Source organism: Pogoniulus pusillus, chromosome 14 (genome assembly GCF_015220805.1).
Source record: "Pogoniulus pusillus isolate bPogPus1 chromosome 14, bPogPus1.pri, whole genome shotgun sequence".
NCBI lineage: Eukaryota > Metazoa > Chordata > Aves > Piciformes > Lybiidae > Pogoniulus > Pogoniulus pusillus.
Genome location: NC_087277.1, coordinates 595,919 through 623,761, shown reverse-complemented (window position 1 = coordinate 623,761; position 27,843 = coordinate 595,919). Strand labels below are relative to the sequence as shown.

Below are 27,843 nucleotides of genomic sequence, written 5' to 3'. Positions count from 1 at the left end.
GTCACAGCTTTTGGCCAAGTTCTTCCCTTGGGTTTGTGCCACATTTCTGGGGCTCACTGGGGTTTACACAGGCTGCACCGAGACTTCTGTTTCCCTGACAAGTCATTCACCTTTCCTGATCAAAGCACTGGAGGAGCCCACAGCTGGTGCTGAACGGTGTCGGTGACTGTCTCGTGTGAAAGCAAGGGGAGCTGGCTTTCTCAGGCTCAGAAGAGAAGGCAGTAAGAGGGAATAAGAGAAGAGTACGTCTGTAGTAAAGGTTCACAAAATCCTATTCAGCCTGATTAGGACAAAGATCAGAGAGAAAGTTGTCTCCAGCTATATCATGTGTACTTTGTGCAGCAAGGGCAGGGTGCTCAGTAAACTGAGCTTTGTGCTTTCCTTACACCTGCATGCTTTCAGAAACTCCACAAGCTGCAAGCTTTCTACCTACAGATTACTTCTCTGACATTAACCATGTGGCCAAGAGCAAGCAATTAAGAACAGTGACAGAAGTCATTCTTACCACCAGAATTCCTAGCACAGAGCTGGCCAACAGCTTTCCAGGATCTCTCGCTGCCAGAGATTGTCCAGTTCACTGAGCCACAGCTCTCTGCAACATCTCTGCCCGCTCCACTAGGCAATCTTCGTTGACATGCATGGCTGTAGTCTACTCCTTCATGGCCAGGCTTATGCACTAAGTGCAACTCTTGCCACAGGCAGTAGAGACTGTCCTTACAATGAGGCACACAGGCTCTATCAGACTTGTTGCAGAGATCCCTCAGCTTCTTACCTGTGCCTCTCTGAAAACGTAAGGTCCTAGTTCCTTCCTGTGCTCCAAAATCTTCTGGGCTAGTTCAGCTGGAATGTCAATCTGCACAGCTGGGGGGATGGCAGAATTAATGAAGCGGTCAATAATAGCTGTGATCTTCTTCTGGACTGTGGCATCATCACAGTGAGAATGGCACAAGTCCTGAAAGGTGGAAAATAGCATTGTCAGGCAGTGAAGAGGCAGAGACAAGACCTTTTACAGGGTGCCCCTACTACAGTGATCCAACAGACCCCCTCCAGTGTGTAGGGCAGCATTCCTACAGACCGTGTGCGGGCAAAGCCAGAGTTAGGGCATGAGTGGGAGCTCTTCTGCAGCTGCAGGTGCAAAGCAGTCACTGCTTTAGCTGACAAGCTCTGCCTGCATGCTCTGATGGAGCAGGAGAGCTGGCACCCTGAATTCAGCCAGGTCCATTGCCGCCAGTAAGCATCTCTGAGCGGAGGAGCACCCCTGCAGGTGTGAGACATACTGCTTCCCATGGTGACCCTGCTGTGACTGCCATAGGCCTGGGCACAAATCTGCTCCAAATACTCCAAGAGAGGAACTCTTTAGCGGGGACAAGACATTACAACCAGGAATGCTGGCAAAAGAGGGGACAGTTCCAGCTACCAGCACAACCTTCCAGTCCCTGAAATCTGCTTGTTTCACCATTCACTAAGGTTTTCTAGCTCCCATGGCCTCAGTGTGTGTGATAACTGTGCGGAAAAGAGCACAAACCAAACCTGAATTCCCGAGGATAAGAGCTCACAGGAACACCTGCAGGGGGATCTGTTTCTTTTGATGTGACCTAACTGTCCTTGCAGACACTGTTGTCACTGTGAACTCACGCTCTGGACTTGGAGAGGAAGGAAAAGTAATTCCAAGAGCTTCCTTTGGACGCTTTGAATCACAGCTTTGCACTGATCCACACCCACTGAGACACGTCTCTAGCCCACGGAGAGTCTCGTGTGTCTCTGCTGGGCACACAGGGGGCACCCCAGAGGGTTTTCAGGAAGAGGGCTCTCTGCATGCAGAAGATGCCATTAGCTTAGCTGGGGGAAGCTGGATATTTTCTTTGCAAAGAAATTAAAACCAGGGCTTTCCCTCAGCAGTGTGGTGTGGGAGGGCTGCCTTGGGTTGTTGTGAATGCCTCCTAGTTTGGGGAAGGAAAAGAAGAACGATAACAGCTACAACGGAGGCAGTAAGGCACCATAAAAGCATCTTTGGCCCAGATGACCTTCAAGGGTCCCTTCCAAGCTGATGCATCCTGTGATTCTAATGTTTTGGCCTCCTCTGCTTGCCTAGCACAGAACAGCGAGCCGAGAGCTGCAGTCAGAGGGAAGATGGCCAGCCCCATGCGATAAAGAAGGATGAGCCACGGGCAGAGAGGACAGATGGGAGCAATCCACACCATGGTATTTGTTTAAGAAAAATAAATTGGGTTCCATTTTCCCAAGATGTGCCAGCAGCCTGATGGCTTGTGAGGAGCAGTGCAGTCACTGACTCCTAAAGGGAGTTCTGGCTAAGTGGTGGCATGGCAGGGCTCAGACAGCACAAGCATGCCCTGTGCAAAGTGCTGCCCGCAACTTTGGCAGCATTTCTCCAGTTCAGCCTGACCCACAAGGCTTCTGCTGCTCCAGCCCTTTGCTGCTATAAAGAGCATCAGCTGCCAGCCATGACAAATTGCATGCACGTAAAAGTGTGGTCAGGTTGTGCTTTTGATGAGGAGATAAAGAGAATTAACCTCAGTGAGGCAGAAAACAATGAAAGCTTTCTTCAGAGAGCAGACCACAAAGAAAACAGCTACACTGTGCTCTACACTGATTTGCAGGAAGCCTCCATGTCTTCCACAAGCTGGCAATGAAAAGTGAAAAGCCTGAAAATAGCATGGAGTGCTCTCAGGATTTATGGCACGGAATTCCAAGTGCCTTCATGTCATGCTGCTCTAAGCTCTCTATCCAAAAGAGACAGCAGCATGCCGAGAGAGCATTTCGCTCCATGATTCCTTGCTTAGGGATGGGAGCCTCTCTGAGGGGAGTTTGGCCCCTGGGAACAGGGGAGTTGCAGCATCAGTTGTGCTGACCCCTGAATTTCTGGGCATGTTAGCCAGTCTTAGCTCCCTGCCTGCCATGTGCACTCAGGCTTCCTTCAGGAACCCGTGACAGGCTCTGCTCTCTGGGAACATTTTTGCTTTAGCAGCATCCTAGAGACAAAAGAATGGTGAACAAGTGACATGTCCATGGTGACTCTGCATTCAGTCCGGGGTGTGTCATTTGCACGCTGCTGCCCTTGCTCCTTTTGCCCACCATACCTTGTACTTCTGCACCTCCTGCCAGAAGAGCACCCCGTTCTCCAGCAGCTCCCCCCGCAGGGACAGGAAGCACTGGAACTCCTTTGCTGTCACTGGGTTCAGCAGCGCTTGGCGGAAGGCAATGGTGTCAGTGGATGAAGACAGACACTGAGTGCCCAGATGCTGCCAGAAGAAGACATTAATGTGCCAGATAAGCTTTGGTTCAAGCAGCACTAGCAAAGGCATTAGTTGGAGTAAAGTGCCTGATCCTGAGCTCTGCAGTGCTCCTAGCTCTCAGCAGCTTAGGAGCCTGTGCCACAGGCACAGCGGAATGTGCCCAGCTTTCATTTCTTTCTTTCCCTCTTTTTGCTTTGCTTTTTTCTTTCTTCCCAGCTTGGTTTGGGCAACATTTTTTGGACGACATGATGGGAGAGGAAATGACTGACAATGATTTAGACCATATGACTGCATACTCTAAAGTATGGAACCAGCTATTGTTATTGATTATGGCAAGGGGCTACTTTTCTAGAGAACAGTTTGAGTTTTGTGCAAACAAACAACAAAGAAAAGGGAACAGACAAACCACACAGCTTACAGCTGTAAAATGCTTCTGACAGGGATCTCACCAACAATATGAGCTTTGAAATGTGTTGCCATGATCACAAACAGAAGCTGGAGGGCTTGCTCTCCTGTGGAGCAAAGCTACCAATAGTAAAACAGAATTTAAAGGCATTGGGACATTTTAGAAACCTTCATGCTGCAAAGCACAGAGTGGTAGGCAGCCAGGGAAGGGTGGAGGAAGCAAAATGGTTTCTGTTGAGGCAGTCTGAAGTGAGGTTCAGGCTGGCCTGCCTTCCTGAACAAACAGTTCTCCTGCTGTCACTGAGCAGCAAGCCAAGCACCCTCCTTTATCAGACAAATGAAGGCGAGCCTCTGGCAGTGAGGTAAAACTGAAGTCCTGCAGGGGTGGTGCTGCTCGGAGCTCAGCAGGAGACAGAAGCGTTTGCAGTTGTTGCAGGAAGCGCTGGAAATCTCACCTGACTCTAAGCTGGTTTTGCAGCCTCTCTGGAAAATAGAAGTTACACTTAATGTTTTGCCACAGAGCTTGCCAGGGATGAGAGCCCACCCTGGCTAGAGAGTGATTGGCCAGAGGGGCCCTTGGCTAAAATAAAGTCATCACTACTAAGAAGGTGAGCATCGTCTTCTCAGTCCTCTTCTGGTTCTCCAAACATGCTCTCAGGTTTGGGAATTTTGGGGGACAGTTACTTCTGGAGCATATTCCTGAAGGGAAGCAGAAAACAGTGCTCTCACCCTGAGGCTAGCAGATGAGCTCTGCTCTTTGCATGAGTCAGCAGCCCTGAAGCAGCGCAGGGGATGGCTACCATCTTCCTGACACAGACAGAGAAACTCAGCCAGCAGAACCCAGCAGCACTGTGGATCCCTTCTGAGCTGATGCTCTGCACAGAGAATTGGCGACCAGGCCTCCAGCGTGATTTCAACAGACGCTGAAAGGTCAGCTGAACAAACGCACACAGCTCGTATGTTGGCAACCACAAAGAGTTCACTGCACTTCAAGAAGGAAAAACTGGCAACCATCTGATGAAATGTATTATGACAAAGGTTTAAGATGTTTAAAACTGATATTATCTCAGTGCTGTGAGATTAAAACACAATTCTAAACGAAACAGATACTGTGAGATACGACTAAACCTGCCCACTCTGCTGCATACTTCACATTCCCTTTTGTGTCTGCACATAATCCTCTCACAATAATAAATAAACTCCCAGATGCTGGAATGAACAGCTTGTCCCAATAAGTCCACTGCATGCAAAATACAGATAAATGTGAATTAAGGGTCCAATACCAGTCTGAGGAGGGTTAAGAGTGCTCCAAACCCAGACTAAAAGCTGCATTTTTCCAGTTATGACCTCTCTAGCCAGGTAGGGAGAAAACTTTACCACGCACATCCAGCAGAGAGCTAAATTCACCACTGCTGTGAGCAGTCAGCTCACTGTAACAAATCATGCCTGCTTTTGACGGCCTTGCATTTGGGCCTCACACTCTCAGCAGAGAAATTGTGATGATGTGCAAGGTCCAAACAGAAAAGAGAGTGGAACTGAAGACACAAGGAACACGGCAAGCCTCCTCTGCCTGTGACACCCTAGCTGTCTTCTCCCGGTGCTGGCGTGGCAGGTAGCCAGCGAGGCCCCTTACCTAAGGCTGGGCAAAAGGCAATCACTGTACCTTTTACCTCCTCTTGTTTCGTGTCCAGCCCTGTAATGACTGAGCCCACAGTGGCAGAACAGTTGATGTTATAGGAACCTTTAGATCTGAAGCTGGCTGGGGACCCACACTGAATGCCAGCCCTTGCTCAGCTATCAGTGAACACATGCTCATGTAAACTGGGCAGTCAGGGAAGGCAAGAGGCAACAGCAGCCCCATTGTGTGCTCCCCCCGCTTTACCTTACTCAGGATGTTCTGAGGGGCTGCTGATGTAAGGAACAAATTCTGGGCTTCTCCTGGGGTGGACTATGAAATGTCTTTAGCTCCTTTGGACAGCTATACCAGAAACACAGACTTGATCCTGCAGCTTCTTTGCAGCACAAATACACCTCAAATCAAGGGCAGATTTTCTGAGTAACGAGTACATAGCATGCCCACAGAGTTTGGTCACTGTGAAATATGAAGCCAAGTGGAGAATGTCATCTGGTTTCATTTCTTCTAAAATACTTTCTTCAAAGGACCTTTTCATCCTCTGAACTTGCAGTACGAAAAAGAAAAGAGCAGTCCTGGAGTTCGAAAGAGACTAAAAGCTCATTGGAGGTATGCATTTCACATAAAGTGTTTATTGGAGTTGAACACAGCATTTCCCAAGCTGCAAGGACTGCTCTCCCTGCCAGCACAGTGCAGCAGGTGCAAGAAGAGGCATGGGCTAGTGTTCAGACCTAGGTAAGTCCAGGCCAGAGCCGGGGCAAAGGGAGGAGCTCACTGCAGTGTTAAACCCTATAGTCTAGTTTCAGAGGCACCCACTGTAATCAGTACACCTTGAAATTGTTCTCCTGGAACTTGAGTTGCACGTTACAGGAACTACTCTAGCAGGAACCACGGGAACCAACACTGGGAAAGTCCTACAGGAAGCACTTGCAGTGCTGCCAGCAGCAGCCTGGCCTGAGGTGGCTTTGGTACCCAGTAACTCCAGTAACCCAGCACACCTCTCCTGTCCTGAGTGAGCACTGGCAGAGCCTCAAGCCATGGACAAAAGCAGCTTGTGAGCTTGGTGCAGACATGGGTGCAGGTTTATGGCCATCTGACAGCTGTTTGAGAGGGTGGTCCACAGGCTAAGGGCAGGAGTACATGCACAGCATAAGAGACAACACAGCGTAGGAAGCCCACTTGCTTAGGTCCTTCTTCCCCTGGGCAAATCCTTCACAGACAGCAGCACTTCTGTGTGCCAGGGTATGGCCAAGGCAAAATGTCATGTGCAGAGTGCTGCACTGCAGCAAAGATTGGTTTACTCCCCTGGCAGCCTGGCTGGCAGCAGAACTGACACCAGCTCACTCAGATTCAGGCTCTGTTAATAACACTGTCAGTTGGACTAAGCCTTCACAGGAATTGCCTCCACAGTTACCAAGCTAAATGCTTCAATCTGTGCATGCCACAGCATCTCTTTTGACCTAAGCTTCGTGTGAGTTGGGGCCTGCTTTTCTTCTGAACCATTTTATCTCAGTGGTAAGTTGAGAGCCAAACAGAATCGTGCCTGGATGTGTTGCTGCTGTTAGTTACCTGTGCGGGTCCCTGCGCCCCGCAGCGCTCCGCGGCCAGGAACAAGGGCAGCCATTGTGTCTCTAATCTCCTCTGGACTCGGCGCTGAACTTGGAGCAGAACTGCTGCTGGAAGTTGATGGTGAGGGATTTGTCCCCGTCCTCTGCCTGAACGCATTAGCTGAGCAATCCAAACACAACAAAACATGACATAAGCTCTTGTGTACACCCCAAGTCCTTGATCTCTCTACATCCTTGATTTAGCAAAGCCTGGGCTTAGCTGGAGCAAAGCGTTCAGTGCCTGCTTAGCCACGGCTCACATGGACTTCGCATAAAAGGGAACAGATGACATCTGTCCCTACCTGTAACAGAACGCACTCCAGCCAGTAATACCCCAGCTCTACCAAGTCAGTTTGCTAAGCATCAAGACACAGCTGAGCAGCACAGCTCAGACTTGCTGTCTGCGGATTTACAGAGGGGCTAAAATAGATTCCTGCAGCCAGGCACTGCCCCGAAGCTTTCTGACACCTCTGCTGAGCTGCGGTGCGCACGCTCTGGCTCTGCTCTCAGGTCACGGTTAAGAGAGATGTTCTGTAAGGACAAGGGAGAAAGAGCCTGAACAGGAAAGAGAAGATCCACACAGCCAGAACAGAACCAGATTGATGGCAAAAAGAAATATAGGCAAGCTCTGAAGAGAGAGCCTGGGGAAAAGCTGGACCAAACTTCCTGGGGACTCTTTTCTCAGCCACACCAGTGCAGCTGTCCTTTGTGAAGGGCTCTGTAACCGGTACCTGCTCTTGTTGTTCTCTGCTGGCAGGGCTGTTAGGTCCAAAGAAGTATTTTTCATTGAAGTATTTGCTTCTAATTTCCTCAGACTTTTCCTGCCTTTTTTCTTCATCCTGGTGGAGCACCTGTCTGAACTGTTCGATATCCAGCCAGCACGTGAGATCCACGCTGCAAGCAAATGCAAGCAGAGTGTTCTTGCAGTATGAGGGAACACCAGCAGCATTCTAAGCCGTTATCAGTTTGACCACAAGCCACCAAAGCACTCACGTCCTAAATACCAGGTCAGACTGGACTGAAATTTGATGTCGTTTTTCCTTTGCTAGCACCATCTGGTGACACCATGGCACTTACTGAACAGGCAGATCAAACACATGTCTTAGGGACCTCATTTAAGGTCCCTTCTGGGATACCCCAAGAGGAGGAACTTCCTCAGTGCACTGCTGCTAAATGGAGCAGGGATTGTGAACCAGAGCCATAGTGCAGAGCTGCCAGAGAGAATGAAGATGAGATGCATGAGTACTGCAGGCTGTAAGCCACCGAGAGACAAGTTGACACCACCTGATCTGCCTCCTCATTGAGTCGACTATCTGGGAGGAGCAGGGATGACCACTGGGAGCCTCAGCCCTAGGAATCATCCTCTTCCTCCCCTGCAGAAGTGCTCAAGCTGAAGTCAATCTGCAGTCAAGCAGACAAAACCAACTGATGGAAGGTTTTGTTTCTAGGGCTTTTTGTGGGCTATTTCATCATTCACTGATTCTGCTACTTAGTTTGTTCTTCATGGTAAACAACAAACAATCTGCACATGCAATTCTTGATCTGTGCATGGCTCATAAGCATTTGAGTGGCTACTATCAGTTCAGAGTTAGTTTCAGAGAGCATGTATTGGTGCTGGATTTTAAACCAGAGGACAGGACAGGTGATGTACCAGTGATTTCAGCCGAATTCACGTGACTGTTCTGTACCTTTTCCTGAGGACACCCACTGTACTTGCAGCAGGAAATACTAACTCCAGAGGACTCTGGCTCCCTTCCTCATGCAGTGAACAAATGGCATTTCAAGCATTCACCTCTAGGTGAGGCTTCCCGAAGCGTCTGACCACTTCAGTGACAGATGTCTGCCTCTCAGAAGCCTGTGGAGATGCTCCCAGACCCTTCTTCTACTCAGACTGAAGCTTTCTAAGCTGCTGGTTCACCAGATGTATGCAATCCAAGTCACTATGCCCTATGGTTACTTGCTGGCATCTACCTTTGCCACCTGATCAAATGTGTCCATCTCGTTGGCAAAGCAAAACCTCTAATCTCAAAGTGTGTGAGGTTAAACCATTTCCAGAGGTAGTCTGTCCGAGCATACTCCACTGCTCTTTCTCTTCAGTAGGTCAGGAGCATGTGCACAGCCAGGCTGACAAGACTGCCAAGTGCTAACCTACTGCCTCACGGGAAGGACTGCCCTGCGATCCTGTGCCATTCCCCAGTCATTTAACAGAGTAGCAGTGGGTGGAGCTTGGCTTAGGTTCTCTTCTTTAGCCTGCAGAAGAGGAGGCTCAGGGCAAAGCTCATTGCTTTCTACAACTACTTGAAGGGAGGCAGTGACCAGGTGGGGTTGGTCTCTTCTCCCAGGTACTCAGCAACAGAACAAGGGGACACAGTCTCAAGTCGTGCCAGGGCAGGTCTAGGCTGGATGTTGGGAGGAAGTTGTTGGCAGAGAGAGTGATTGGCATTGGAATGGGCTGCCCAGGGAGGTGGTGGAGTGGCTGTGGCTGGAGGTGTTGAAGCCAAGCCTGGCTGGGGCACTTAGTGCCATGGTCTGGTTGCTTGGCCAGGGCTGGGTGCTAGGTTGGGCTGGATGAGCTTGGAGCTCTCTTCCAGCCTGGCTGATTCTATGGTTCAGCAGGAACGTTTGCAAAAGAAAAACTCAGCATAAATGGAACATTTCTCTTAATGCCTGTCACTTAAGATGGGACTTGTCTGTGGTTATCATAGAGGGGACACAGGGTACCTGTCCAGGACCCCACCCTAGCCAGTGCCTGGTTCTCTGCTGGTTCCTACTCTTCCCCCAGTTAGAGAGGAACTCTAAACCAGTGACCTCCACTGAGGGAGTATGTACACGCCAGGGGCTGTGCCAGGCATTCGTTGGGAAGCAGGAGGAAAACATTAAAACTTCAGTGGCATGTGAATATAATTCATACAAAAGAAATGCACACACACTGAGGGTGCATGCCAAGAAATTCCTACTGATGGGAATTTCCTACTGATGGGGCACACAGTCACAGAAGTTTGGAGACCACTGGGTTAGACAGCCAAGGCAGAATCACTAGACCTTAGGCACCCACAGCATAAGAATTTCCATCTGAACTCAGTGTCTGCAAGCTTTGTGTGTAGGCAGTGAGCAGAAATAGCCAGCAAAAGGAATGACCCTTCCAAACCTGGGATAGATGCTGCCTTCAAGATCAGAACAATTGTGTCCAGAAGTGTCTATTCTAACTACTAAGGGAACCCATGATGATAAGCAGAGGTGATGACATTGAGTCTTGGCCAGATGAATCCTGTGCTAGATGCCTACCCCTGGACACTTTGCAAAAGCTGAGTAGTATCAGATAAATGATAGAAGTGCTTGACTAGAAGCAACAGGCAGTGGGCAAAGCATCTGCTCAGGGGACCCCAGCTTAAAGGGCAGAAGTGGCAGTTTTCAGGACTTGCTGGCATTTACTTTGGAGGTGTATTTGTCTTTTCCTAAAACAGGGCAGAGATTAGTGTGGGGCTTGGAGAGAGGGGGTGAAAGGGGGTGAAAGAAAGGTAGCAAGCTCACATTTACTCCTGCTAGCAAGGTGGCAGGCTCACATTTAGTCCTACTAGCAAGGTGGCAGGCTCACATTACTCCTGCTAGCAAGGTGGCAGGCTCACATTTACTCCTGCTGTAATTTCTGGTTGGATCTTTTAGGCAAGTGGGTTCCCTTTTCCCAAACCCCTGCACAAGCTGTATCTGCTAGGAGCCAGCACTTAATTTTGTTCAGATCAGTGCAAACACAAAGCTGTGGTTGCTCTCACACTGTGAGCATAATGTGGCTGTCTTCTATTTGTACTTTTTTATAACATCCAGCTTTACATTTTTAAATTGTCCTAAATTGAATCTGTGCTGAAAAAGAGAAGTTTTTACTCATTATAGGCTAATTGCTCCACTCGGGGGTTTGCCACTAATCAAAGCAGAGTCTGAAAGCAGCTCTGCAATGCAAACATGTTATGACAGGGTAATTCTTATCCCCAAATGGCTCAGTTGTCTGAAGTGTGCATGTGTATTTCATAACTACACAGAGAGACATTCTGGAGAAAAGCTGAAATCTGTGAAAGTTTAGATAGCCCAGACCCCAGCAGAGACTGCACTGACAGAAGGGTACAGCAATGACAATAAGGAAACATACCCAGCAGAATGCTTGCTGAGGAAAGCCTGGAACTGCTCTAGCTTCTCTTTCTCATGGATCAGGTCAGATAGCTTAGGACCTCCCAGTTCTTTGGGAACTTGACCTGAGTGCTGATTTTCTTTCAGAGCACCAGGGCAGGATGGCAGAGCAGTGCTGGCAACAGTACTCTGAGGGAAGAAATCATTTCGTTTGCTTAGCTGCTTTTTTCAGCTCTGTGTTTTGCTCAGTCTAATAAGCATTAAACAACTGTTGTTTCAATAGGTTGAATTAAAGGCTCCAGCTCTTAATTAGCTTTAGTTTTCTGTTTGCTTCAAACAGACCAGTATGTGCAGGATCTGTGAGCAAATAAACCAATATATCCCTTGAATTTACTTGAAACTGAGGTATTTACACAAGATTAAGGGCCCAAAATGCATTCCACAGACCAGTGGAAACTGTCTCGTGGATTGCAGTCATATAGAGTGGTCTGATGTGGATGCAAGTGACAGAAGACCTGCCTTTGTCAGGAACACATTGGCTGCCATCATTCCCCAAAATGAATGATGGGAACTGGCTGCTTGCTCCTGTGCTCTGCCCTGTAGCCTGCCTTCCCTTGTGGAGACTCAAAGCGTTAACCCTGTCTGACAGAGAAGGAGTTTGTTTGTGTTAGTAGGTACTTGTCTTACCTCATCCTTCTTGGAACCACTCTCGTGATGCAAGGCCTGGAGCTGTCTAAAGTACACAGAGTCCAGCTGTCGAGCTTCTTCCACCAACTCCACCTAATAAAAACAATATCTTAGGTCATCCCTACAGCGCACATTATAGAGAGACAGGGAACTGGGCGGGCAGCTTGCCAGAGACAGGAGATAGAGAAGATATTTGCCAGTAACCAGGCTAATGTTTAGGAGACCCTGGAAGTCACATCCTTCTGACAAACAATTCCAAGTTCTTGTAGGACAAAGTTTTCAGATCCATGCAGGATCACATGTGGATTTCTACAGGACAGCACCAAACAACCTGATTACAGCTGTAAGGAAAGAACTTTGCATGTGAAAAAACTGCTGCATTACATTGTGTCTGTAAGAAATGTATTGAGTATATTGTGCCAGTTACCCAACCTTCTATACCAGCAAACTGCATGGCAAACTGCCACTAAGAACTAGAGAAACATGACTGAAAACTGTGATTCACCCGAGAAATGTCCAGAGGAGAGTGCCACAGAGCCCCAGAAATGGAAATTTCAGGCAGGAAAGATGCTGTTGTGTTTAAACCACGAAGGTGAAAGCTTTCAGACCTTCAGCCCTTAGTTTTATAGCAGACAATGCCTTAAAATAATCCACTGTGGGTGAAGTATTGACAGATTTAAACATCACTCAACCTCGGCTATCTAACCGGAGCAGCTCTCCGTGTAACCCGCAGCAAGCAGGAGCAATCTGTGCCCTGCCAGCTGACTGAGCCGTTGCACTGGAGGGTTTAGGACGGTTAGCACAACTGAGCCAGTGCCTTACACTGATTAGCTTGCTCACCGCTGCGAACAGAGAGCTGCGGTGCTGCTGGTCAAGAGACAGGAGAGTCTTTAGATTCACAGTCATCACTCCTTTGCCTAAATGCGAATGCCGCCCCTATGGCCGTGTTACCTGAATGCCTTCGGGCTCAGCCCGACAGTATTCCGCTGCCCTAAAGTGCTTTGGGGTGTTCTTTCCTTTCCAAATTTAAGAGTAGCTAGGAAATAATTCAGAACATTTTCCCTGAAGTTCAAACAGAAAGCAGCCAGAGGCAGGATGACAGTCAACGAGAAAAAGAGAGTCCTTTCATTTGAAGATAAAAGACAGAGACACACTGACCATATCCTGGAGGAGCTATTTTGGACTCACCTAATTCTTGAGAAAAGATCTCGTTTCGTTAAGGGCCAAATGGGTCCTGCTGAACGGGAGAACAAAGGGGAAGGGCAGAGCCAAGAGCTGAACAAAATACAAAGCAGACCTTGTCTGTGCTGGGAAGGAGTGTGGCTGAGCATCAGCCTGCACCTAGCACAGCGCCTCCGGTGCCTCCTACAACAGGTCAGTTTGCCTCTGTGTTGGAACTCCTTACAAATGCTTGTATTGTGCACTTAAACGGATTTCATTCTGGGGTTTTTGTACTCTGAGCAAGATGTTTGCATCATTAAGACACTGAGAAGTCTGCTTGTGCAAAGCAGGACATCTGAACTGAAAGGTCAATCGTACATGACTGCAGTCAGTCCCGGGAGCGATGGACTGCACTGACCTAGAGCAAAAGCTTATCTTTACAGTTCTTCCATTGCTAGAAGCAGCGACACCAAAACTGCCTTCACAGAGCGCCCAGAAGTGGAGTCCTTTTTAACCCAAATGATGGTACTCGGCTGAGACTCGGGGAGGGCTGGAGGCAGAGGCTAGACAGTCAGTACTGATAACACCCGTGGGCAATATGCATCCGGCAGGGGCTGCAAAGCTTATCTAAGAGAGAGGAAATAGAATTTCAAGTGAATGAGAGCATCTCTCAGTTACCTATCAGTGGTATTCTGCAGGTCACAAACAGAGCTGAAACAGCAAAACTGCTTTCTCGGAAAGCTGCTGAAATCGAAGCGAATATTTTGCAGCTGTGTTTAGATGAGCACATTTCAGTTCCGAGCTTTCTGCAGCGTTCAGACTTTGAAGGTTTCTTAACGGAGTTATCACAGGATGAGAGGGAGGGCTCCCTCGCGAGTTACTGAGAAGGTAGAAGATGCAAACCAAACAGCTAACTTGGATTGCAGGGTGGGGTTGCTAGCGCAGCCTCAAGGGGCCTGCGCTAAGGCTGGGGGGGTTTTCAAACATTCAGAAATTATCTGGAAAAGGAGGTAAGGAGGCAACAAAGCTTACAAAATGAATCCACAGAGGAAAAGATTAAACTGGCTGTAAAGAACTGCGGGGTTTCAGGACGCTTTAGCACCTGCATGATAAAAGGACAGTGCAATTCAATGACAACAGCCATGAAGTCATTCCAGTGAGCTCCACATTAGGACTTTCCATTAGTTATTACTTAGTAAAGAGATCCTGGAATCATTGCAGATGGCTATCTCCTTACAGTTTGCACATCCACCCAAAGTTCACCAGGAGAAAAGGGCACTTAGAATCATAGCAGCAATTAGGAAAGAAACAAAGATCAAAACAGAAGATGCCATTCTGCCGCTAGACAGTCTGTAGTGCAGCAGATCGTGAGGACTGCTTGCACCTCCTCAGGAGAAGGTGAAATAGCAGACACAGATGAGGCCGATTGAGGGACAAAGGTACTGGGCTCCTTCCCTAGCAGGAGAGGTCAGGGGCAGGGACTCCTGAGTCTCAAAGAGACATAAAGAGGCTCCCAGGTGACCTTATTGTGGCCTTGCAGTATCTGAAGGGGGCCTACAAAAAAGCTGGGGAAGGACATTTCAGGCTCTGAGGGAGTGCCAGGACTGGAGGGAATGGAGCAAAGCTGGAGGTGGGGAGAGTCAGACTGGAGGTGAGGAGGAAGTTGTTGAGCAAGAGAGTGGTGAGAGGCTGGAATGGGTTGCCTAGGGAGGTGGTTGAGGCCCCATGGCTGGAGGTGTTTAAGGCCAGGCTGGCTGAGGCTGTGTGCAGCCTGCTGTAGGTTAGGGTGTCCCTGCCCATGGCAGGAGGGTTGGATCTGGATGATCCTTGTGGTCCCTTCCAACCCTGACTGATTCTATGATAATTGGAGTAGGACACAACACAAACATTGCCCATGGCAGGGGGGCTGGAACTAGACAATCCTTGTGGTCCCTTCCAACCCTGATTGATTCTACGAAACACGTAAGAACATGATGCTGAGAATGTGACAGGGTACCAGTTGTGCCCTGCTTGCCATGGCATGTACAGCTAGGGCACAGGCTGAGGCTGGCAGGGAGGGGTTTGCAAACAAACCAGCATAAGCTTTTTTCTTCCCGTTACAGGATTAAGCCATGGAACCCACTGCTATGGCCAGGCTGGAGACAGGAAATTGCTGGAGACACATTTACATAGCCCCATGGGAGGAAATGCTCATCAAAGACTATGAACACCAAAATGTGGGTAAAGTCTCTGCTTCATGAACCTCCTCAGCTGCAAAGTGCTGAAGCTGACCATGCTGCTGCATGGGGTGTTTTCTGTTCTTATGTGTTTAACACTGGCCACCACCTAACAGACTTAGAAGACTCTTCTCAGCCTTCATTTTAAGGATCTCTCTCCTAGTTGTTCATACCTGCATGTATGACATAGCAACAAAAATACCCTGCAGATCTTCCTCAAAAGGATCTCAGAGTCTTCTGAGAGGGCAATGCCTGCATGTTCTCACTGCTTGCTGACAGCTGTGTCAGCAGCAAGTGATGATGGTTCCTGTGAAAATGGAGATGCTTCATCTAAGGTCAGAGTGGAGTGAAACAGGAACAGGAATTTACACCCTGCCCTCCAACTCCTCATTCCCCATTGAAAGTTTCTCCTTCCACATCCAAGAAAGAGATGTCAAAGACTTGGATTTAGAAGTTTGACCTGCACCTGGCAACCAGCAGGAAAGTTTCCAAAGAGAAGGAAGTCATAGCATCTACCACTGCATCCACCATTTCTTGTTTGTCAAAAGCTCTGACCTCTGTGGCCTTCAAGGCCTTTCTGAGATTAGAACTGAACACACCACAGAGCCACCTCTTTTGGCAAGCCTGCAGAGCACAGTTTGCCTTTCCACAGCAGCACAGCTATCAAGAAGTGTTGGGGGCAAGTAGGGCTGGACCACTGCATCACATTTCCTCTTCTGCTCAGCAGTGGCTGCACTGGAACCCTAAGCACCGGGAAATGCTTCCTACGCTCAGCAGTGGCTGCACTGGAACCCTAAGCACCGGGAAATGCTTCCTACGCTCAGCAGTGGCTGCACTGGAATCCTAAGCACCAGGGAATGCTTCCTATGCTCAGCAGTGGCTGCACTGGAATCCTAAGCACCAGGGAATGCTTCCTACGCTCAGCAGTGGCTGCACTGGAATCCTAAGCACCAGGGAATGCTTCCTACGCTCAGCAGTGGCTGCACTGGAACCCTAAGCACCAGGGAATGCTTCCTACGCTCAGCAGTGGCTGCACTGGAACCCTAAGCACCGGGAAATGCTTCCTACGCTCAGCAGTGGCTGCACTGGAATCCTAAGCACCAGGGAATGCTTCCTATGCTCAGCAGTGGCTGCACTGGAATCCTAAGCACCAGGGAATGCTTCCTACGCTCAGCAGTGGCTGCACTGGAATCCTAAGCACCAGGGAATGCTTCCTACGCTCAGCAGTGGCTGCACTGGAACCCTAAGCACCAGGGAATGCTTCCTACGCTCAGCAGTGGCTGCACTGGAACCCTAAGCACCGGGAAATGCTTCCTACGCTCAGCAGTGGCTGCACTGGAATCCTAAGCACCAGGGAATGCTTCCTATGCTCAGCAGTGGCTGCACTGGAATCCTAAGCACCAGGGAATGCTTCCTACGCTCAGCAGTGGCTGCACTGGAATCCTAAGCACCAGGGAATGCTTCCTACGCTCAGCAGTGGCTGCACTGGAACCCTAAGCACCAGGGAATGCTTCCTACGCTCAGCAGTGGCTGCACTGGAATCCTAAGCACCAGGGAATGCTTCCTACGCTCAGCAGTGGCTGCACTGGAATCCTAAGCACCAGGGAATGCTTCCTACGCTCAGCAGTGGCTGCACTGGAATCCTAAGCACCAGGGAATGCTTCCTACGCTCAGCAGTGGCTGCACTGGAACCCTAAGCACCAGGGAATGCTTCCTACGCTCAGCAGTGGCTGCACTGGAACCCTAAGCACCGGGAAATGCTTCCTACGCTCAGCAGTGGCTGCACTGGAATCCTAAGCACCAGGGAATGCTTCCTACGCTCAGCAGTGGCTGCACTGGAATCCTAAGCACCAGGGAATGCTTCCTACGCTCAGCAGTGGCTGCACTGGAACCCTAAGCACCAGGGAATGCTTCCTACGCTCAGCAGTGGCTGCACTGGAACCCTAAGCACCGGGAAATGCTTCCTACGCTCAGCAGTGGCTGCACTGGAATCCTAAGCACCAGGGAATGCTTCCTACGCTCAGCAGTGGCTGCACTGGAACCCTAAGCACCGGGAAATGCTTCCTACGCTCAGCAGTGGCTGCACTGGAATCCTAAGCACCAGGGAATGCTTCCTATGCTCAGCAGTGGCTGCACTGGAATCCTAAGCACCAGGGAATGCTTCCTACGCTCAGCAGTGGCTGCACTGGAATCCTAAGCACCAGGGAATGCTTCCTACGCTCAGCAGTGGCTGCACTGGAACCCTAAGCACCGGGAAATGCTTCCTACGCTCAGCAGTGGCTGCACTGGAATCCTAAGCACCAGGGAATGCTTCCTACGCTCAGCAGTGGCTGCACTGGAACCCTAAGCACCGGGGAGTACTTCCTACGCTCAGTAAGGAGCTAGCCTCAGTGCGCTGAGATGGTATCGCTTGTTTTGCGCTTGGCACTGAGAATGCAGAGGGCTGCCCAACAATCCAGCACAAGAAAAGTATTCTTGGTTAAGGAAAGTACTCCTGATTGCAGGAGCAGGACGCTTCCTGAATGCAGGCAGACATTATGCCCTAGCCAGATGCATTCCTCCCTGAGTGACAGACCAAGGGGTCTATGCAGACTGCCTCTCCCTTTCAGGTGGGAAGTCTGCTCTCCGCAGGAAGCTTAGCCTGCTCCACACAGCAGTGCAGAAAGGAGTGGGTGAGCAAAACATCCCATACTACTTCTTCCTTTCCCAACTAGGAATGTAACAGGATTGTATCTGTTGTGATTCTCTCCCCTGACAGGACTTGCTCATGGTGTTATCCAGAACAATTACCTTTCCATACGTGTGTTTATCTGCTTCCATCATCTTCATCCAGGGCTCTAGCAGAACAGTGAGGACATATTCTTCTGCTGGGTCAAAAAGGTCCTCAAAAGCTGGGTCAATTTTCTGATAAATCATGTTTTTCTTACTCTGCTGAAGTCCAATGTCCATAGCAGCAGATGGGGCAATGTAGGTTGCATAAAGGAACTGCAATAAAACAGAAGAAAACTGTTCCTCTGCCACCATCCACCCCAGTGGTCACAGGCCCAAGGAAGAAGAGAAGAAAGGCACTGCCCTGCTGTATGTTCTGAACAGAATGTCTCTCTTGCATGAAACTCACTTTATTATCACAGTTTTGACAGGGAAGAATGCAGGTCTCTGTAGTTCTCCTTCTCCTTACATTGCTAACCCCTCCAGTTACTCTGTGCTCAGGTACTAATAGAACCCTGTGGTGTTCTAGCATGGGGGACAAGAGTACATTAAAGAATTGTTTCTGTTTGTTTTAAATTAAGTTCTGGTTTATTAGGCTCTTTCTTCCCAACAGAACAGTGCCAGTCAACATTCCCATTATTTTGAGCCTTAAGAGTTTGAAACAGATCCTTGAGACTCTCCTTCCCGTCACAAGGAGCACAGTGCTACAGCCTCAGCTACCATGGCTGACACACATCCCTCTGCTTGGAACTTGTCGCGGTTACCAGCATTCCACTCCCTCTGTAGCCAGTGCTAAATAGTGGGAAACAAAGGTGGCTTGTGCTTATTGTGGCCCACATTACCACTGCAGAAAAGGCTCCCACTTGTAAAGGTGACACCAAAGAATCCACAGGAAGAGCCCCAGCTGAAGAACAAGACCACATTTGCCCTAAGTTATGCCCTTCTCAGCAAACAGCTAAATACATTTACATTTAGCAGAAACAGCACTGCACAGACTCGTAGAATGGTAGGGGTGGGAAGGCACCTCCAGAGATCAGCCAGCCCAAGCTCCCTGCCAGAGCAGGAGCACTCAGGGCAGGGCACACAGGAACACATCCAGTTGGGTTTGGAAAGTCTCCCAAGAAGGAGACTCCAGAACCTCTCTGGGCAGCCTGCTCCCGGGCTCTGCCACCCTCACAGTGACAAAGTTCTTTAACTAGATCAGCAGTGATTCCAGACTGTGGAAGTTACTTTGGAGACGCCCAACACTGGTGAGGTTTCAGTCAGGTATGTTCTGCCTAGCCTGGTGCAAACCATTTAACACATGGAATAGCCAAAGAAGAAGGGACCAGGCCTGCGACACAAGGCTGTGGTATGTTTTAGTAGAGGAGTCAGCTATTTGCTTGCATTGCTCCATCACTTAGAACACATAAAAACACCCAAGGGACCTGTTTGTTGGTGGAAAGGGTCCAAAAGGGGTCCCCAGTACCTCGGTGCACATTTGACAGGGTGCCTTAAGCGGCTGATTGCTTTTGTCATAGTTTTAAAGCCAAGAGCAGATTGATTGTGTTTGCACACCCCACAGGTCTTCGGGTGTAACCCACCCATCAGGATCTTGCATGAAATGGGTTTGTGAGCACAACTGCTGCTCATCTTTAGAGCTGATACAACATACCAGCCCACCTAGACTAAGCAAGCTCTGGCCAAACCCTCCTGCCAGTCTGCTGACAGAAGCACTCTCGACTAGGCTGCCATAGTGGGGAGTGCCTTTGCAGACTGCTGTACCTGCAGAGCTGCCCCAGGCCTCTAGAATCTCACATGCAGAACTGGAGCAGTGCTCAGTTTTTTTCCAGGGCTGCCATATTTGTGAAGCAGACGTGGATGGGCAAGCTAGCTAGAGCAGAGCAGCTCTCCAAACTCACAGGACCAGACCCTTCTGTAAACACCATTGCAGATGGCTTCCTCACTTCTGCAGGGAGCAGACTGACAGTGTCTGAGCACTGGGGATAATGCTATCATTTCTCTGAGATTCTTTTAAGAATCTGGTCTGTGGTACCTGGCCACCAAGCGAGCAGATAGCATCACAAAGTGACTGTGAGCACCTGCAGGTAGGGGAGAAATAAGAAGGAGCTTTTGCCTCTCTGTCTGTTGCTGCCGTGCCTGTAGGTCTGCACTGATCTGAACACAGACTGCAGGAAAGCCAAGTGCAGAGTACCAGACATACCAGAAAGGAGGGAAAGTGCCTGCAACACTGGGGCAAGGAAGGTAGCAAGACCCTGGGGGAAAAGGCACTGCATCCTTTAAAGAGGAATATTCATAGCCTGTCATGGAAGCCTCGTGGCTTTCTGAGACTGTTTCTTGGCCAATCTCCTCAAGGGTCAAAGTGAAAAAAATACATTAAATGACCCCTGAAGGTTATGGAATTCGTACAAGAACCTCAAGCATGTGACATCAGTGCACATCACACTTCAGTTGTTCCTACTGTAAAACACAAAGACCTTTCCTACCTGTCAGCTCTATGGTTTCCTATAAATGCATTGAAATGAGAGGTGGATTGAACTCAAAACCATATCTGGAAATTTGGCCAGAGTTTGCATCTTGAACTTACTTATGATGGCTTGAACCTGCATAAGAAGTGCTTTGGAAATTCCAATTAAGTCTTTGATCTCATTTACAGCTTTACAAATCAAGGATTGTTTGGGGTTTGGTGTGCAGCCACCCCCAGATGAGGAGACCTTGGTAAGCAATCTCAGTGACTCGAGCAAAGCACCAAACAAAAAAAGTCCAAATGCTTTGTGTTGCTGCCCAAAGGTGTGGAGCTGCTCTGGCATAAACAAACTTGTGCAGCTGCTGGACAAAGTTATTTGATGGCAGAATGCAATGTGCTGGCTGACCTGAAATGGGAAGGCCAAACTGCCTGAGCTGCTTCCCTCTAGCACAACTCCTGTGTCTGCCTTACATGCTCACAGCAGTGGCAGCTACCTTTATCTGAACTGGCTCTGCTGCTACCATATTGTGCTCCCCAGACCTGCATTACCTTTCCTAACTCTAAAAACCAATTTTTATTAAAACTACAGTGTGCGTTTCTTTATTGCCTTTCCTTCCCAACATCTTTTGCACTCCAACCCCTATATGTACAGTGAATAACCTTCCATGTCCCTGGAAGCTTATTCCACTACTTCCACTACTCACTCTTCCCTTTGTCCATCAGATTTCATTCTCACTGTAGTTCTTTTCCCTGGATGAATGAATGTGCACCTTGGAATGTATTTATTTTCTTTCTGTGTTGTAAAGCTGAAATGAAAAATGCCTAAGAACCGACACAACGAGTAGCAGATACACAGCAGTCCAGGTTTGCTCTTGTTTCCAACAGGAAGCAGGCAGAACAGGTGCAGGACACTCTGGCTCTCTCTCTCTGTCACAATAGCAACATGGACACGACAGTATGTTGTGCAAATCTGATCCACGTTCTGCCAGGAGCCTTTGGAATGACTGTCTGGTTGTGCCAAAGGTGAGCACAGAATCTGGGGAGGCATCTCTCCCATGAGCAGACCCTGCAGATTGGATGCAGCTTGACTCTTTGCTGTGTTCCAATGAAAACAAGAATCAGTTTTGTGCAGCCTTAAAAGGCAAGCTTGAGACTGATACCAAATGTTGCAGCACATGTGTTGATTTGTTATGTTACATTTCAGCTGTTAGTTATGCTAATGGAACAGTTTCACATACTTGGGTCTGATGTATTTACTTTAATGGCTCTGTGCTTGCAGCTCTCTGCAAGTGCCTGCTGTATGATGTTCTGCTGGCACCACCAGGCCAGCACTGGAAATGAGGCAGCAAGAAAGGCCTGAGCCTCAATTCTCAGCCCTGCAGCCATTGCAGAAAGAGTTTAAGATTGTGTGGAAAGAATCACAGAATGGTAGGCGTTGGAAGGGACCTGCAGAGATCAGTCAGCCCAAGCTCCCTACCAGAGCATGCTGGAACACATACAGGTGGGTTTGGAAAGGCTCCAGAGGAGACAACTCCACAGCCTCTCTGGGCAGCCTGCTCCAGGGCTCTGCCACCCTCACCATCCAGAAGTGTCTCCTCATGCTGAGGTGGAAGCTCCTGGGTTCCAGCTGGTACCCATTGTACCTTGTCCTGTCACTGGGCACTACCAAAAAAGAGACCAACACCTTCCTCCTGACACCCAACCCTCAACTGGTTGTAGACATTGATCAGATCCCTCTCAGCCTTCTCCTCTCCAAACACCCCCAGGGCTCTCAGCCTTTCTTCAGAGCAGAGATGTTCAAGTCCAGAAACCAAATTGAAAGCCCTCCTGAGCCATGACCTAGGATTTGGCCTCCAAAGAAGCATACTGGAAAATGAGAACATAGTCTAGATAGGGTGAGCTTGCACACCTGCTGTGAGTGGGGCCCCCAGCCACAAACAGGCTGGGCAGAGATGGGATAGTCAGTGGCCCTCCGCCCTGGACCACAAGTACAGCTGGAGGGAAAAGCCACTAAAGAGATCAGCAGTCCAGCAGTGAGAGAGGAAGGAGTCCATGCATTGGTCCCTCCTTGGGGAGTTCTGCACGAGTAACGCTGATCCAGCTGGGAATTCTGGACAGACCTGCAAAGTTCTTTCCTTTGCCTTAGTAAAACCTCCAGGTAGAACAAGATGACAACTTGCAGGTGGCACAGATGCTCAGTACCGTGACCCACAGGCAGAAGCTACTGCTGGCTGCTCTCGGCAGCTGGCTGCTCTCTGCAGCTACCTGCTCCAGCACTGTGTGGAGCAGCCTCTGCTGCCACAGCCTGGACCAAAAGGTACAGAGGAGCTACTCCTGCTCAAGGGCTGGAGCAGAAAGCAGACTGAAGCTTCACAGAGTCACTGAAAAAGTTGGAGTCGTCCTAATGTTCTGACACTGCTGCAGCATCCTTCCCTAGCAATCTCAGCCCCTGCTGCAGTCTGTGGCAGCCAGCAGTACCCATGGCCTATGGCAAACCAGTTCACCTTTGGTTTAGTTCCCGTTTCATTAATGTGCATGGTTAATTAAGAAAGCTCATTTATAGGACATGCCAGTAACTGAGGGGCTGCAGATCAACTGGAGGCCGTGATGGCTGTGGAAAGAGCATACTGATGCTCTGACAATTAGAGAAACAAAACCAGAACTGATGAGTAAGACCCATTTTTATGACTAAGTGTTGGACTTCGGACCTGAGGTCTGGACTGTAAGACCTGCAATTCTATCCCACGCAGGAGGTGGAAGGAAAGGTACAAAACAATTGAAGGGTTTAGTAAAAAATATTCTTTTTGATGTTGATGCTAAGCAGCAGTTTCCAAGTAGGACACAGAGTAGCAAAGGAGAGGTAAAGGTAAATTGAGTACAGCAGATAAAACTGAGCCTAGAAATCTAACTGTGCGTGTTTCACATTCAATGCAAGGAACGCCATGGAAGCAACCCAAAGAGCTTCTTTTACTGTCCACAACCCAGATATACTTTGGTGTGCATTGTCAATATTTGGAAGCATTCCTGCTTTCTATCTTCCTTTCAGGCTTTACACTGAACAACTGTATTTGTGAAGGGGAAACAGACTATTTACAACTTACTTGAGCTTGCTTGCATATTTTAAAGGGCTGAAGAGTTTCTTGGTAGAAGAGCTGCTGATATGCCTGCAGGTCAAACCAGAAGTACACACTGTTCTTCCACATCTGGAGAAGAGAAGGACTGTCAGTTATTGCTACCCAAGCACACAGCTTTAGCAAAGGCTGACTTTCCAAGGCAAGTAATTACTTAGCTCCTTAGAGTCATCATAAATCAAGCTCACTATAGGGCAGATTTAATACTCTGTTGCACGCTGGCAGAAGAACAGGATAGTCAGTGGCGTCATCACTGCCACGCTCTATCTTTTACTGCATCCTTTATGCACAATTGACCACTGACATTGTTAGCACTGTAGTGCATCCCCCTGGCACAAGGCCAGCAGTCAAGGAGAGATGCTGATAATGGCCAGGTGGAATTTATGTGGTGCAGCAGTAGCCAGAACGAGTAAACACTGCACACTTGACTGTGTCACTGTGACCATCGCCACATTTTTGTCGTGGGTGTCTCAGAGTCCTGGCTCCGTTTGATGAATTCAAACACACACCGAAAGATCTTTCAGAAGAAGGAGCCTGGATACTTCCAAGTCCTTTATTTTCATGTGCTTATGAGATTTGGATCTTTAAAAATACCCTGGAACCCTCATCACTGGCCAGTAAAGAAAGTGTTCCAAAAAGACAGGGGCAGGAGATTTTGCTCCACAAAAGGTAGCCTGCCAGACCTGGCATGCGAGTGAAAGAGACTCCACAGCTGTAGTCAAAACCTTAAGGAATTAATATTCCAAAGGTGCCTGGCACCCGCAGACCCAGAGGACGTGTGGCTGAGTGCCTGCTCCCATGGAAAAATAATTTGCTGTTATTTAGATTTCTACCTATGCACATCTAACATTTTTAGCTGAAGGTATTCAGCTTTGCAAACATTGGCCCTTGCCTTCCGGTAGCCAAAGGCATCTCTAGCTACTGCCGCTGGGCTCTGGCTTGTGCCAGTGGTGAGATGGGCAGCTTGACTGCCTTCAGATCTTCCCCCAAGACTCAATTCTTCTGCAAATCCACTAGACACTGGCCCTGATTTAGAACTTGTTCTCAGCAATCCAAGACTCACAGCCAACAATGACTGATGGCTCTGCTGCCTGCAGAGCAGCAGTGGGGTTATGCTTCTTAAAAATCCAAGGAGCTTGGTGGGAGCAGAAGGAGTTTTTTAGAAGGTTGGAGCTGTTGGGCAGCACTAACCCGGGGAGCAAGGAGGAGGCAGGTTATCATGAGTAATAGCATCCTGCATTTGCCATAGTTTAAAAAATGGGTCAGTGGTTCAGGCCTCCTTTTCCCTGCCAAGTGCAAGGCTGCTTTCAAATGGTTATTCTCTTTTTTTAATCCCTGATGGTACAATCAGCTTTCCAACAGGTTTAAGATAGTTAGGATCTGACAGTTTGGTTAAGAGCTGTCATTAGTTTGAATATACACATGAGCAGTTTATTGTTGCTGAGGGACTGGAGGCTCACCAGTAATAATTCATCCAGTCATCAATCTTTCTTTCTGCCTTTTTTTTTCAGTCTAGCTGCTCTCTAGCTTGGCATTCAGTCAACTGTGGACTAAATTATCACAGAGTAGGAAAATCCTCATACCTTATTCCCTGATTTCTCACAGAACTGTGTGAAGTGGTAGCCTGCTCTGTTCTCCAAATAAAGAGACTGCAGCATGCTTTCTGTTCTTGATCCCCAGAGGGCAACACTGCCGGCAGCACTATTCCCCTGGACAAATAAGAGAGAGTCATGCAGCAAGGACCAGCAGGCTTTTGTTATTGTCAGATGCCATGGAGGGCCACACAGCCTGCCCAGTGTGCATCTTCATCTCAGGAAACTACACTCCCTGTGACTGATCACAGCTCTCCACACCATTTCCACACTACATATGCACAGCCAACGGAACCATTCTGCTGACCGAAGGCATGCAGAGAAGCAAAATGACCACAGCATCCCTTAGGAGGCTCCTTGACACTTGAAACAAAACCAAACCCAGCTTTAATTCTGTCACTGACTCTCCAGCTCTGAAGCTGGGAAATCCCAGTGGCACTAAGCCATAGCATTTAGTTGTCAAACCTCGTCTCAGCTCAGGCTACTGAGGTTTGAATTAGGGGAAGTTAACAAGTTTAGTCAAGCCTCAAAACAATTAGCTACCATGGAATGAAAGATGTCTGCTGGGGTTACACCACTGGCATCAGCAACAAAGCCATGAGCATTTCAGGAAGCAAGAAATCCATGCTCTTCAATGTGGCCAGCTCCTGAGTGCCTGAGGAGGAAGATTCCCATTTTGACAATGCCCACAGACAAGCCAGAGGAGGTCACAAAGCGGGAAGTTAGCTTCTGAGAATCACAAGAGAGAAACCTTGGCTTACTTGCCATCTCTGACAGCAAAGTGGGAGCAGATGAGCATGGTGGCTGACAACCAGCTTCTTTCCAAACAGGAAGAGGGCTAGAGAAGGGCAAGTAGAAGCCTGGCTCCTGAGACAGAGAAGATTCCCCCTCCCCACTACAAAGTCAAATTATGAATCCCTGTGTGCAATGGCAAATTGTGGGGATCAGATCCCAGGTTCCAGCCTAGCCCTGTAAGTGTCCATGGGTGCTATCTCCCTGCCCTGGCCAGAGGGCAATTCTGCGTGGGAAAGGTCCCTGCCTGTTCATGGTGGGAGCTTCTCCGGAACTTAAATTTCTGCCTGCAAACATCCCCCAAGTGCCAAGGCTAGTCTTTTCTTCTGCCAAGATCAGAGAGGAAAAAGGATTGCAGTCAAGTGATAAAGAGGAGTTTGAGGTAACAAAAGAAGGCTACAGACTCTTTCAAGAGTCCTACAGGGACGGGACGAGGGCAATGGTTTGAAATGAGACCAGAGCAGAATGAGATTGGATGTGAAGAACAAGTTCTGCATCATGAGGGTGCTGGAGCACTGCCACAGGTTGCCCAAGGAGGTGGTTGAGGCCCATCACTCAAGGGCAGGCTGGATAAGGCCCTGAGCAACCTGCTTTAGTGGAGGATGTTCTTGCTGGACTAGGTGACCTTTGGAGGTCTCTCCCAACCCAAACCCTTCTACAGCTGTGCTGAGGTGAGCAGCAAACACCACGGGTGTGTGAACAGGCCCACCTGCCATCGTGGGGGGGCTTCTGGAGCTGTGAGGCCATGGGTGTGAATAGCTCCAGGAAACAGCAGGCTGGTTTAAGATCATTCCTCAAACAAGAAAGTTTTGGAGATATTTTAAGTTGCCAGGTCTTGACATCTCACACATTCAATTTGTCAGCGTTTTAACAGTGACTGAGGAAATGCTCTGCTGTGCAGCCTGTTCCTCCCGAGGTTTGCTAGCTGCAAGGCCTGCTTCACAGGCAATAATTCAGGAAACAGAAGGCTGCAGTACACGAGCAGCAACGAGGAGCTGTGCAAGTGAAGCATTTGTGACTGCTTCAGTGACTCGCAGGGCAGATGCAGCTTTTGCTCTGAGCCTGCCATACTTTCCCAGGCAACAGTTCCACTGAAGCGTTTCCCCAGCGAGTTTCCCATGGCAGCCCACTGAACACAGGGTCACCATGCAGGAGATCAGCACTTTCTGGTGAAAATAAACCTTTGTAGGTGCCAGGATTTCCTAAAAACAGGAGAGAGAGCTCGCAGCAAACGCTGCCGATCTAATTGCGCCTCTGCAGAAGGCACCGACACTCACATCCTCACCGGCTCCTCCCCACCACTGTGGCTGCTCCCTCTTCAGTACTACAGAGCAAAGTGTTCCACACAGGGTTCCAGACAAGTGTCAAGCGGTACTTACTGAGAGCAGCTCGGCGTAGGTGTACTTCCTCTGACCCGGGGAACCTGAGGCTTTGGTGTCATCTAAGCCTAAGCAACGACTCCTGTCTCTGCTCACTGCCTCTGGCCTGAAATCACAAACAAACAACATTTTCAATACGTATTCAAGAAACAAACTGGGAGAGGTAATAAAGCAAACAACTAAGAAGGGGCAGGAGAGAGGTAGTGTGCTGTGGTGAACAGCAGAGGAGAAGGGAGTTCAGGCTTGTAATAAATGTGACAAATAGAGAGGAACACTTTTTCACCCAGAGATCACTGCCAGGGCACCAGAGGCAGGTTGAGGGCTGTCAATGTGTGTACAGAGTATCAACAGTTACACAAGAGAGTGAGACACAAATCCTTTTGTCTTGCGGCAGAAGCCAGTGAGAGACTTTCAGCCATGCATGCAATCCGTCCCAGCCTGCTAAGGCTCAGCAGATGATTATCTTCAAGGCATGTATGAATGAAGCCAGCAGCATCTCAGAGCCTCCCATCGAGATGTAAGGCCCATTGGTATGCAGAAAGATCCGTAAGGGGCTTCTGTACTTACCACACTCTGCTGCTGGGAGTATCCCTTTGGGGGCTGTGCTCTGGCGGCAGGGTCGGTGATAACCTCGATGGTATCTTTAAAGAGAAATTTGGTGTAGCTCATTTTAATAAAGTTGTTTTGTTCT

The 27,843-nt window shown here is 48.9% G+C and overlaps 1 protein-coding gene across 1 annotated transcript in view; it reads right to left on the bottom strand.

Moving 5' to 3' along the window:
- Positions 1-27,843, bottom strand: part of RGS22 (regulator of G protein signaling 22) — a 56,284-nt gene that overhangs the window by 8,410 nt on the left and 20,031 nt on the right. The window contains exons 11-21 of the mRNA XM_064154024.1: positions 27,720-27,793; positions 27,153-27,258; positions 24,973-25,098; positions 23,360-23,461; positions 17,873-18,067; positions 11,706-11,798; positions 11,041-11,207; positions 7,631-7,793; positions 6,862-7,020; positions 3,099-3,260; positions 773-952 (exon numbers count right to left, since the gene is read on the bottom strand). Of these exons, the coding sequence (XP_064010094.1) occupies positions 773-952; positions 3,099-3,260; positions 6,862-7,020; positions 7,631-7,793; positions 11,041-11,207; positions 11,706-11,798; positions 17,873-18,067; positions 23,360-23,461; positions 24,973-25,098; positions 27,153-27,258; positions 27,720-27,793 (1,527 nt within the window). The remainder of the gene's footprint in view (positions 1-772; positions 953-3,098; positions 3,261-6,861; positions 7,021-7,630; positions 7,794-11,040; positions 11,208-11,705; positions 11,799-17,872; positions 18,068-23,359; positions 23,462-24,972; positions 25,099-27,152; positions 27,259-27,719; positions 27,794-27,843) is intronic.